At 45.0% G+C, this 12,866-nt stretch overlaps 1 protein-coding gene across 4 annotated transcripts in view; it reads right to left on the bottom strand.

The window, feature by feature from the left end:
- The window catches only part of alg9 (ALG9 alpha-1,2-mannosyltransferase), a 325,621-nt gene that overhangs the window by 277,941 nt on the left and 34,814 nt on the right, over positions 1–12,866 (bottom strand). For all 4 annotated transcript variants that reach the window (XM_085967891.1, XM_085967889.1, XM_085967888.1 and 1 more), the window contains 5 exons: positions 10,903–10,973; positions 7,575–7,663; positions 5,344–5,479; positions 3,991–4,078; positions 1,605–1,710 (listed from right to left, as the gene is read on the bottom strand). In XM_085967891.1, coding sequence (XP_085824017.1) covers positions 1,605–1,710; positions 3,991–4,078; positions 5,344–5,479; positions 7,575–7,663; positions 10,903–10,973 — 490 coding nt within the window. The remainder of the gene's footprint in view (positions 1–1,604; positions 1,711–3,990; positions 4,079–5,343; positions 5,480–7,574; positions 7,664–10,902; positions 10,974–12,866) is intronic.

Raw genomic sequence — 12,866 nt, forward strand, 5'->3', positions numbered from 1 at the left:
ATCCCCGTGGCTCTGCAAGTTTATTTCCCTCAAGTGCCTATCCAGTCTCCCCTTGAAAACATCAAGTGTCTCCGCTTCCAGCACTTCCGTCGGCAGCGAATTCCAGGTCATCACCACTCGCTGCATAAAAAAGTTTTTCCTCACATACCCCCTGTATCTCTTGCCCAAAACTTTAAATCTGTGTCCCCTAGTCCTTGTACCATCAACTAGTGGGAACAGCCTTTCCCCGTCTAGCCTATCTAAACCCGTCATAATCTTGTACACCTCGATCAAATCACCCCTCAACCTCCTTTACTCTAATGAAAACAAATCCAGCTTCTCCAACCTGTCCTTGTAGCGAAGATCCCCCATCCCCAGAACTATTCTGGTAAATCTCCTCTGCACCCTCTCAAGGGTCTTCACATCCTTCCTAAAGTGTGGTGACCAGAACTGGACGCAATACTCCAGTTGTGGCCTAACCAGCGCTTTATAAAGGTTCAGCATAAGGTCTCTACTTTTGTACTCAATATCTCTATTTATGAAGCCCAAGATCCCTTATGCTTTGCTAACCACTCTCTCAATATATCCTGCCACATATTTATAATAAAGGATGAACAGGAACCTTAAAGCTTCAGCATTTCTTTCACCGAGTGATCTATTTGCCAACATAAGGTACCATCATTAAGAACTGGTTAATGATCTCCAGAGTTGATGAAATATTATTTCACAACATGAGGGGCAGCAAATACACAAACAAAGTTTGCAATTAAACAGGAGAAATTATTAAAAAGGATTTCCACCATCTATTTCCAGGCCAGGAAAAAAAGTCTATATAATCTTCTAACTTTAATCTACTGTGGGATTTATTAATAAAAGTACTAAGTGTTTGGGTACATTTCCATCACTGAATAGGCTCTGCTGAGAATTCTGCTCAAATTACTGTTCCCCCAATTATTTGCAAAAGGTGAAAGCAAAGTGTTCTCACTCACCGTACCACCCAATCTGATTGTAAAACCAAATACAGTCTAGTCCTCTTTATTCAAGGGTGCTTAATTCAAATTATAGTGCAAAAACATGACGAGTTATCAGGAATAGACTGTTAAGACAAAATAGCGATTGATTGAAACAGTGTCTTATTTGTTTTGATCTGTTGAACACATTACAGTATATATTTTTTGCAGCTATCTGCAGAGAAGATTCCCAAACACATTCAGTGACTGTTCCTGAAAATAAATAATCTCTACTCAGAACAGGCCTCGGTGCAGTTTAGTTGTGGTTCCAATTTTATTTTTTAAATGATGATTTAATGGTGTTTAGAATCAGGACCAGGGTAGCAGAAATACAATCGCAAGGCATAAAAATTGGTCTCCTGTTTGTTTTGCCTTTCAAATCTTATTTAAAGCATCAATGCAACAGAGGGTCAAAGTGGTCAGTTGTAGCTACTTAAACAAACAATGCAACAATAAAACAGAGCAACTAGTAGCTTCTGCATTTCAAAACCAAACTCATGGCAACTTTAATAGGAAGCATACTTTAACATACGCACTCTGCTGCTTTTAATATTTAACCATATGTTACAAAGAAACCTTTTTAAAAACACACACACACACACACAAAAAGCTTACCATAAATGTCAGGCCCATGTGGGGTAAAGACATTGTAAATAACTATGCCCAGAGGGGCAATCACCAACTTCCCATAGTAATAGCTGTCCACAACCACAAGGGGGAGCTGCAACACAAACCAACAATGATGCCCTGATTTATTAGATAAAAATTCAGGCGACAAACTGCAAAGTTCATCATCAAACTATAGAGGAGCATAAAGGCTTTCATTCATGTTCCAATCCAAATACTATAACCCTGATTAAGGATGTATGGGAGGGTACCGCATATCTAACCTTATCAGCATAACTGTCTATTCCTTTCTCCCTCATGTACTTATCGAGCTTCCTCTTAAATGCATTGATGGTATTCGCCTTAACTACGTCTTGTGGTAACGAGTTCCACATTCAAACCACTCTCTGAGTAAAGAGGTTTCTCCTGATTCCTTAATGGATTTATTAGTAACCATCTTATATTTATGGCCCCTAGTTTTTGTCCTTGCTTATCATGAGCGACTAACCTGAATACAGCCGAGGATCCCTTTAAATAATGCCTCCTTTGCGACTTGCCGCCAGGAATGTGTTGGCAGGTTTTAGAATGAGCGAATGCCGCACTCCAGGCTGGTGTGGAGCAGAAACACCGGCACAGACCAGCTGGGCCGAGTGGCCGGTTTCTGTGCTGTGATTTCTACGTAATCTCCATGGCTGGGAGGCTGGGCTCCAACTGTCCCCGGGTGAGTATTAATGTGCATCGGGCTGCAGTATCATGCAGGGCAAGTCAAGAATCTGGCAAACCCTGTAACTTATCATGGGGGGGATCAGAAGACAAATGCAACATCGCAGCCTTAAGAAGATCGGTTTGGAGTGAGGCAATGGGAAGAGTGTTCTGGGAGAAACTACCAAGATTTCGGGGGGGGCAAAGATCCAAATTCAACTCTCATCACCCCCGTACACAAATTTCCCAGAGGGGGTTTAAGGAGTCTGGCTGGACTTGGCGGGGAAGGGGATTTTGCACAGGCACATCACGTGCAGTATTTTCAGAGAAGAGTCTTGGAATTTCCCTTCAACCCATCCCAGAATTCTAGTACAGGAAACTTTGTGATATCCGGCACCGACGGGACCGAGCTGTTGCCGATCTATCAAAACTGCCGGACATACCAGCGTTAATGTTGAAGCATATGGAGGTTTTCATCTCCGTATCCGACAACAAACACTGTTGCTTAGCAACAGCTTCAAACAGTCGGCCCGTACCTTGGAAGCGTCTCTGTAGCTTAGCAACAGCTTCAGAGAGACGTTCCAGAGCCTGACTGTTGGAAAAAAAAAGCCACGAGAAGAAAAAAAACCTAACAAAACGGCTCCTGATTTCTGCCGGTAGATCGCGGTTTCCGGACATACAACCTCCGGATAAACCAAAGTCTCCTGTATAACCATATTTTATTTTAATAAAAATATTCTCTAGGCTTAGCTAAGTGGGATGTCCCTACAAGGGGGGAGGGGGAGGGGGAGCGGGAATGTTTACTCCACATCAGGCAATGGCAGTTCCACTATGCAGACTTCTCAATCGTTTGGTTGGGAATCTCAAGAGAAGAAAATGTGTTTTCCCATTTCACATATCCAGCGACCAAAATACAAAATTTGCCACTACGCCTCGCCCCCAATCATAAAAACACGTAAAATATTCTTTATTTTAAAAAAAAGATCAGCAGTCTGAAGAGACATAAGAAATAGGAGCAGGAATAGGCCATTCGGCCCTTCGAGCCTGCTCCGCCATTCAAATTCATGGCTGATCTTCTACCTCATCTCCACCTTCCTGCACGATCGCCATATCCCTTGATTCACTTAGTATCCAAAAATCTATCGATCTCTGTTTTGAATATACCCAATGACTGAGCTTCCACAGCCCTCTGGGTAGAGAATTCCAAAGATTCACCACCCTCTCTGAGTGAAGAAATTTCTCCTCATCTCAGTCCTAAATGGCCGACCCCTTATTCTGAGACTGTGACCCCTGGCTCTAGACTCCCCAGCCAGGGGAAAACATCCTCCCTGCATCTACCCTGTCAAGCCCCTTAAGAATCTTCTACGTTGAGAGACATTTGAGAGATCCTTGTACAGTTGGTTATCCTTGTACGTTCTACCATGATCTAGCAGGAAGCATTTTCCACATAGTGCTGGCCCATCATTAAGGCTCTTTGCCTCTTGAAGGCACCAAGGGGGGAGGAGAGGAAAGGAAGCCGAGCTTCAAGAAAGCGTTTGAGGAGCAGGCTGCCTGCTATCAAATAAGCTTCTTTTTACATGCTCGAGTGAAGTGCTAGCACAAAGGGCGACCTGTACTTAGAACTAGGTCGAAACCTATTTTGTAAGTAATTCTCGATTAAGCGCCTTGATAACCCTCCCGGTTCTCTACCTACCAGAAAGAGCAGCAAAGCCACGACTGCCCATGTAATAAAACTCTGGAACTTCCTCTTCAGCACCAGCAGGTCAAATGCTATTGGCAACCTAATGAGCAGGAGAAAAACGAGTCACGAGATTAGATTTACAAAACATATTTTAGAATTTTTTTTTATTTTTATTTTTTAAAGACAGCTCAGAAAATGGAGCGTTAGTTTAAAAAAAAGTATTTCAGGAATTCATACTGGGTTTTCTATACAGAACTAAATGCAACGGGTTCTTAAAACAAAAACCACAAAATGCTGGAAATACACAACAGTTCTGCCCGCATCTGAAAGAAGACAAGAGATTGGTTAACATTTCAGGAAACGACCCTCCTTCATCCGAGTCCGCTCCAAACATTAACCGGTCACATGCGGAGTACTTTCAGCATTTTCCATTTTTATTTCAGAATCCAGTGGGTTTTCCTTAATCTCACGAACTTGCCCATATGTTAAAAAGGCAAAAATCAACACTACAAATTTTTATAAAGTGACAGAATAAAATGTAAGGTGGGAGGAGGCCGATGAGTCAGGAGAGAGAGAGAGAGAGAGAGAAGAGAGAGTGTGTGGGGGGGGAGAGAGAGGAATAATCGGAGGCAAGTATTTCAATCAGTTTCATCCACCGAAGAGATAAGCAGAGTTTTTCTGTTAGAAAGTACTAATGCTGACAGAATTGACAAGAGTTTCTTTCAAGAATCTTTGGAGAAACAAAGTTCAAAGAAAATTATTTTAAAAGAATTAAACACTTTTTTTTGCTCAATTCTTGCAATCCTTTGTTTCAACCTCGATTGTTGTGGCACCAAAGAGGGACCGAGACGGACGGTGTAAAGGAGCTGAATTAATCTCAGAGTCATTAAGCAAAGTATGCTTTAGTGCCAAATGCATTTAGCTACCTCGCAATATTGCATTCAGTAACTTTTCCAAACCAGGGCTCCTCTCCCAAGGTAACCTTGTAAGAATGCTCTCCTTTAGTATTCAATACTAAAGAGGGGGTTGCAAATGAGGTAGGGAGGGTGGGAGGGACTTAAAAACAAGCAAAGCATGTTGTTGTGATCTGAAAGGGTGGTGGAAGCAGATTTAATGGCAACTTTCATAATGGAATTGGATAAATATTTGAAGGGAAAAAATTTGCAGGGCTAGGGGGAAGGAGCAGGGGAGTGAGATTAATTGGAGAGCTCTTTCAGCGAGCCAGCATGAGCACGATGGGTGGAATGGCCTCCTCCTATGCTGCATTAGTCTATGATTGAGCTCATTCGCCAAGGACGAGAAGCTTTAAGTAAGGCAACAATTTCAACATCGCCACTTCAAAGTGTCCCAGCGAGACGTCCTTACCCAAGAGCCGCACTGAAGGGCCATCCCACAATGGCTCCAGCTGCCACTCCCAGTACAGCCACAGCATTCTTATCCGTAAACCAACCAGTCATTGCAATTAGCGTTGTGTACATACAGAAACTACTGGGGAGGAATGCTGAAAACGAGAGAGAGACACCCATCAAATAAATCGATTAGTTTACCACATTGCTATTCATGGCTATTGAGGAAAAGGCAATATGCTTCAACAATACGAGGGCCGTCCAAACTGCAGCCCCTGGACCATGGCAATCGGGCCCCTGAAGCTCAGGCAAGGTAGTCTTTTTATTATTTTATTTCTTATTCATGGGTTTGTCTTGTTCTTTATGTGTCAGCCGTGGCTCAGTTGGTTGCACCCTCGCCTCGGAGTCAGAAGTCCCCACTCCAGAGACTTGAGCACAAAGTCTAAGCTGACACTCTAGTGCCAGTGCTGAGGGAGTGCTGCACTGTCGGAGGTGCCGTCTTTCGGATGAGACGTTAAACTGAGGCCCCCGTCTGCTCTCTCAGGTGGACGTAAAAGATCCCATGGTGCTATTTCGAAGAAGAACAGGGAAGTTAACCCCAGTGACCTGGCCAATATTTATCCCTCAATCAACATCACTAAAAATCAGACGATCTGGTCATGATCACATTGCTGTTTGTGAGAGTTTGCCGTGTGCAAATTGGCTGCCACATTTCCTGCAGTGCTCACAACAGTGACTACATTTCAAAAGTACTTCATTGGCTGTAAAGCACTTTGGGACATCCTGAGGTTGTGAAAGGCACTATAGAAATACAAGTCTTTCTTTCTTCCTTGTTTGGCATTTTGTGGTTTGGGATGGTTGCCTCAAAAATGTGCACACCCTAAATCACAATCCCAAGTATCAGCAACGGGAGATATATGCAAATGAATGGGAACATGGATTTAAACTTTATATGTGGCCTGAGGTTCCATCACATGCCCTCCTGCAACCATGAAGAACACCGGGAGAAGGAACCCTGTATTAACTTTCTGTGGATTTGGGAACCACTGGGGTGACTTGTGGCAACAATGAAGTATAAAAATTCTTCAACTTTGTAGCCTTGCTCTGCACCCGGTGACATGAATCAGTCATTCATGAAAGAAAGACATGAAATAATACTGAGCGGCCTGCAGGTGGTGCTGTCCAGGGAGAGTATAAATACACGGGCACGGGCCCAGCTTGCGCAGGACATTCTTAACAGGAACTAATGATGGACACTAGACCTCCATGTTGTAAAACAGTTGATTAAAGCTTTGTTTAACGCTTAGACCAAGTGCCTAGTAGTTTTCTTACGTCACCCGGTATGGCCAGAAACTCCCCTGCTGCCAAATTGCGCCCATGCCTCCAAACTCTGACTGCTGAATAAACCACGTGCCACAGGAACGGGCAGATCAACAACCAGTATCTTCTCCTCCCTGACCCTGCTCCCTCCCTGGCCCTGCCTTCAGCTGCCTGGGCCCTAAGCTCTGGAATTCCCTGCCTAAACCTCTCCGCCTCCCTTTCCTCCTTTAAGACGCTCCTTAAAACCTACCTCTTTGACCAAGCTTTTGGTCGCCTGCCCTAGTTTCTCCTCATGTGGCTCGGTGTCAAATTTTTTTTTTTGTCTTATAAATACTCCTGTGCAGCGCCTTGGGGCGTTTTACTACGTTAAAGGCGCTATATAAATACAAGTTGTTGTGATGTCCCGACCCTGGCCCTGCTTATACCCTACATTACAACAGTGACTACACTTCAAAAAAGTACTTCGCTGGCTGCAAAGCGCTGTGGGACGTCCGGTGGTCGTTGTGACAGGCGTTGTATAAACACAAGTCTTTCTTTCTTCTTTCCTTGTCGTTGAACCTGAACGTGTCTCATCCCGTGCTGTCAAACACGCCCCGGTTGGAGACGAGGTTGATAGGGCCCCTTGCTATTCTTGATTCAACAGCTGGGAGCGGCCCCAGAGTGGCAAGCCACCTCACCTTTCCCCCCCACCCCCCGTGATATGCTCGAGATTGGGAATCCACAAGCAAGCTTCCTTTCTAACTTACAGACAGGAGATTTAGTTCCTGCGCAACTCATGGGAGCCAAACACTGAAACATTAGGTGCTATTTTCTCATGAAGTACTAATTAAGAAAAAAACACTTTGAGTCGTTGCTCCCTGCACAGTTCCCGGGCTTGTATTTAACTTCATATTCCCATGTCCACACGCGCGGGTCATCCTCTTTACTTACCAGCTGCTGAACAGAACATCCCAGTGCTCAACACCAAGAACGCCAGCATTAGACGCCCTACGTGGAGCCCAAACTTCTTGCAAACAGCTCTAGGACACAACCAGCATACGTAGTTTTAGCGATAAATTTTAGAAAATTAAACCGTGAGGTTAATCCAGTGATTAGCTGAGCAATGCAAATCAGGCGGGTCCCCAGGTTTGATCCCTGGTCATGGCTCCGTTAACTCCCAGTTGGGTGCTGGTGGAGGCACTCCAATTGGCCTCAGTGTCAGCTGTGGCTCAGTTGGGGCAGCGCTCTCTCGCCTCTGAGTCAGAAGGTCATGGGTTCAAGCCCCCACTCCAGAGACTTGAGCACCAAAATCTAGGCTGACACTCCCAGTGCCGTACTGAGGGATTGCTGCACTGTCGGAGGTGTCGTCTTTCGGATGAGACGTTAAACCGAGGCCTCATCTGCTCTCTCAGGTGGACGTAGAAGATCCCATGGCCACTATTTCGAAGAACAGGGCAGTTCTCTCCAGTGTCCTGGCCAATATTTATCACTCAACCTAACAGCGCTAAAAAAGATTATCTGGTCATTATTTCATTGCTGTTTAAGGGATCTTGCTGTGCACAAATTGGCTGCCGTGCTTCCTACAGTGGCTACACTTCTAAAGGTAAGCACTTTGGGACGTCCGGAGGTCGTGAAAGGCGCTATATAAATATAATAAATCACTAGCCAGTAACTGCTGCTGGAAGTGCACTTGTGAACATCAAGTGAGGACAAGGCCATGTTGGGCTGTGTAAAAAAAAAAAAAAAAAAAAAAATACCTAACAAGTCATTGTTAAATGAGTAATGGGAAGTTGAGCAAAGTATCAGAAGGGGACCAGTGCATCGACATCATGGCCCTGACGGAAACTTGGTTGAGGGGTGATGACACCTTACCCTTAAATGAAGCCTCCTCCCCACCTGGCTATACCTTCCACCACTTGCCCCACTCAGACCGCCTGGTGGTGGTGTGGCTCTCGTCACCAAATCGCACCTTGGTCTGTCCCCCTGCTCCTCCGGCACTTTCTCCTCCTTTGAGCATCTCACCTTACTCCACCCCCTCTCACCTCTCATTTAAAATTCTCATTCTCTACCGCCCACCCAAGTACCATAAAAATGTTATTACTGAGATATCTTCACTGATTTCCTCCCTCAGCCTCTGCACCAAACGACTTCTCATCCTCGGTGATTTCAACCTCCATCTCAACTCATCACGCTCTCTCTCCTCTGAGTTCACTAGCCTCCTACCCTCCCTTAATCTCTCCCTCCATGTAAACTCTCCAACCCATATTCATGGCCACCCCCTCGACCTTGCCATCTCTTGTGGCCTCGATACTCCCATCGTGTCAATCACAGATAAGGCCATCTCTGACCACTTCCTCGTATCGCTCTCCACCCACATCCCCCCAACCCTACTTCGTTCTGTGTCCGCCCCTGGAAAAAACTCTCGTCCAACTCTCTTATAACTGCACTTACAAAATCCCAGCTGTCCAGCCTTTGGCCCTTCAGTCACCATGACATTTCTGCAGCTACCGATCTGCTCAACCACACCCTCTTACCCTGGCCATTCCCTCGGTACGGCCCTCATCTTCACTCCCTTAAGCCCAATTGACGCAGACTTGAACAGATATGGCGGACAACTGGTTTAGCCATTCACCGCCAGATCTGGCTGGATCACATAAAGCATGATCGGGCCCTGCTCTCATCTGCCAAAACTGCTCACCAATCCAGAATCATTCTGGAATGCAAAGATAAACCTCGGCTTCTATTCTCTACTGCTAGCCGTCTTATTAAACCCCTCGCTCCTGTCTCCTCCACCCTCACCTCTGACAATAAGTCAAGGAGAAATTTCTTCACTCAGAGGGTGGTGAATCTTTGGAATTCTCTACCCCAGAGGGCTGTGGAGGCTCAGTCGTTGAGTATATTCAAGGCTGAGATCGATAGATTTTGTGACTCTAGGAGAAATCAAGGGATATGGCGATCGGGCGGGAAAGTGGAGTTAAGGTCGAAGATCAGTCAGGATCTTATTGAATGACGGAGCAGGCTCGAGGGGCCGTACGGTCTACTCCTGCTCCTAATTCTTATGTTCCAAGAATTTCAGTATCACAAGTGGAACATTGGGCTAGAGTTTCTGCCCACTGACTACACGTGTGGAATATCTCACCCACTGCACCTCTGGTTAACATGAAAATAATTAATGATCCAATTATACAACTTAAAATAGGGCAAAATAAAAGGGTCCTGTTACTCCTCCAGGATCATTTTAGACCAGCTGAGGGAAGATGGAATAAAATATTCACCCCACCACCTGCAGTCAGAATGGTTTCATGTTAAGTTGTACATAGTACAGAGACAGACTCACTATCTGCCCACTGTCACTTTACCCTTCAAGGAAGTAGGCTTGGACGTGCAGAGGGTAAGCTATTGTAACAATTTTTTTTAATACATTACATAAGAAATAGAAGCAGTATTCGGCCATTCAATAAGGTCATGGCTGATCTTCGACCTCAACTCCACTTTCCCGCCCGATCCTCATATCCCTCGATTCCCCTGGAGTCCAAAAATCTATCGATCTCCGCCTTGAATATACTCAACGACTGAGCCTCCACAGCCCTCTGGGGGAGAGAATTCCAAAGACTCACCACCCTCTGAGTGAAGAAATGTCTCCTCATCTCAGTCCTAAATGGCCGACCCCTTATTCTGAGACTGTGACCCCCCCTAAGTTCTGGACTCCCCAGCCAGGGGAAACATCCTCTTTCTGGAGGGGCGAGAACAAGAATCTGTTTTTAAAGTTAGTTAAAAATTTTAGTTCCAAGAGAGAGAAAAAAAAGTTACAGAAAATGCTCCAAATACACAGTAGGTCTGTCAGCATCTGAAAGGATAAGTTAATATTGTGGGTGCAGCACCTTTTTGAGACCCGACAACAATTCTGATGGTCTGTACTCAAAATATTACATTTTTACTTTACCAGTGCTTTGGAACTTTCTACCCCAGAGCTGTGGATGTTCAGTTGTTGAGTATCTTCAAGACTGAGATCGATAGATTTTTGGACACTAAGGGGACCAAGGGATATGGGGATAGTGTGGGAAGGTGGAGTTGAGCTAGAAGATCAGCCATGATCTTACTGAATGGCGGAGCAGACTCGAGGGGCCGAAAGGCCGACTCCTGCTCCTATTTCTTATGTTCTTACCCGCTGCATATTTCCATCATTTTCTGTTCTTACATCAAATTTCCAGCATTAGCATTTTTTAATTTTATCAAAACAGGAACACTATAGGCTAATAGTTAAATTGCATTGACTTACTTGTAAAAGTACAGTTCGCAAATGCAGCAGAAAAAGGCTAATAGACATCGTAAGAAATAGAAGACAAGAACCTGGAAACAGAAAACCCTTCGTATTAAATGGAGGTAAACCCGAGGTCAAACACCAATTACTGAACTTAAATTATAAAACATGGTCGCTGTTCTTTTTTAGTACAGTATTCACAGGATGATGTCATTAATGGCAATTCTATAAACGCCCTCGAGGTTGACCATTGCCAATGCTCTTCCTTTGCATCCTGCAAAGTGTGGACATCCTTATTCAGCTACTGTGACTCTAATACAGATACAGTTTCACACTTATGAATAAACTATGCACCGGCTCATGATATAGTCTAGAGATGACTGTGTTTAAAGTTGGAAGATTTGATATTTTTGGAAGTAACAATGCACTAGACCTAATTTGGGCCAAAGCTACACGGTATAATTGGCAGAAAGCAGAGATAACGGGCTGGATTTTCATTCAGAAGTCGGGAAGGAGGCGGGACTACAACTTTCGGGTTTTAGTCCCGCCTCCATCGATGTCCGGCTAATCCACGCGAGTTTCCCTTGATTGACCTTGTTGAGCCCACCCAGCTGGCTCAGCAGGCCAATTAAGGGCCACCCGGCAACAGGTGATGTCACAGACTGAAATTTCATCTGTCAAGACGTGCTGACAGATGAAATATCAGTGTTTCACAGCTGTTTGAAGCTGTCAAACACTGACAGTCTGACTTCTAACCCGAGTCCTTCTACACAGACTCAGTTAGAACTCTCACCGGCACTGAAAGCTGAAGGCTGTCACTTTTGACAGCTCGTGGTCATTCTGCTTTCAGTGCCGGCTAAGTGATGGAGTCCCGACGCCTAGAGGAAGAAAGGCTGTTAAGGTAAGTACAGGTAATTTAAACTTCTTTACACACACCAAACACACTTACCTTTGCACTCATGCACCCATCACTCACCTGAACACCGACATCGCGACCCCTCCAAGTCCTTCAACCTGACAGCCCGCCTGCTCTAACCTGGCGTGGTTTGGAACCATCAGGAATCCCACACGACACCCCTCAAAATAGGGATTAGGCTAAAAACTGCCTGTTAACTACCTGTTAACAGGCAGTTAATTGGCACTAATCCCTTCCCGCCTCAGGTCGGCGGGTCCCAGTGCGGGGCAGGTACCCGCCTCCTTTGAAACTTACGTGGAGGCGGGATGGTGTCGGGACCCCCGAATTCGGGGTTTTAGCCCCCCGCACGCCTAAAAGCCCGCCTCACGGCACACTGAAAATCTAGGCCAATGTGCTCTAATTTGGGTGTTATAGGAACACATAACTGACACCTAAAAAAGAGCAATTTCTGTATCAATATTTCAAACAGAATCACTGGTTAGGCCTCAGCTAGAGTATTGGGTCCAATTCTGGGCACCGCACTTTAGGAAGGATGTCAAGGCCTTGGGGAGGGGGCAGAGATTTACTAGAATGGTACCAGGGATGAGGGACTTGAGTTATTTGGAGAAACTGGAAAAGCTGAGATTGTTCTCCTTAGAGCAGAGAAGGTTAAGGGGAGATTTAATAGAGGTTTTCAAAATGATATGGGGTTTTGATAAGAGTAAATTAAGGAGAAACTGTTTCCACTGGCAGGAGGGTCGGTAACCAGAGGACACAGATTTAAGGTAATTGACAAAAGAACCAGAGAGATGAGGGGAATTTTTTTTACGCAGCGAGTTATGACGATCTGGAATGCGCTGCCTGCAAGAGTGGTGGAAGCAGATTCGATAATAACTTTCAAAAGGGAATTGGATATTGGAAAGGAAAAATTTGCAAGGTTAGGTGCAGTGCGACAAATTGGATAGCTCTTTTCACGATGGACGATGGGCCGAACGGTCTCCATCCGTGCTGCAAGACTCTATGATTTTAGAAGCAATGGCCAGCTCACCTGAGGATGTGAATGCAGCATATGTTATGTTACTGAGCC

Source organism: Somniosus microcephalus, chromosome 26 (genome assembly GCF_052327205.1).
Source record: "Somniosus microcephalus isolate GS21.2 chromosome 26, FLI_Smic_1.0, whole genome shotgun sequence".
Taxonomy (NCBI): domain Eukaryota; kingdom Metazoa; phylum Chordata; class Chondrichthyes; order Squaliformes; family Somniosidae; genus Somniosus; species Somniosus microcephalus.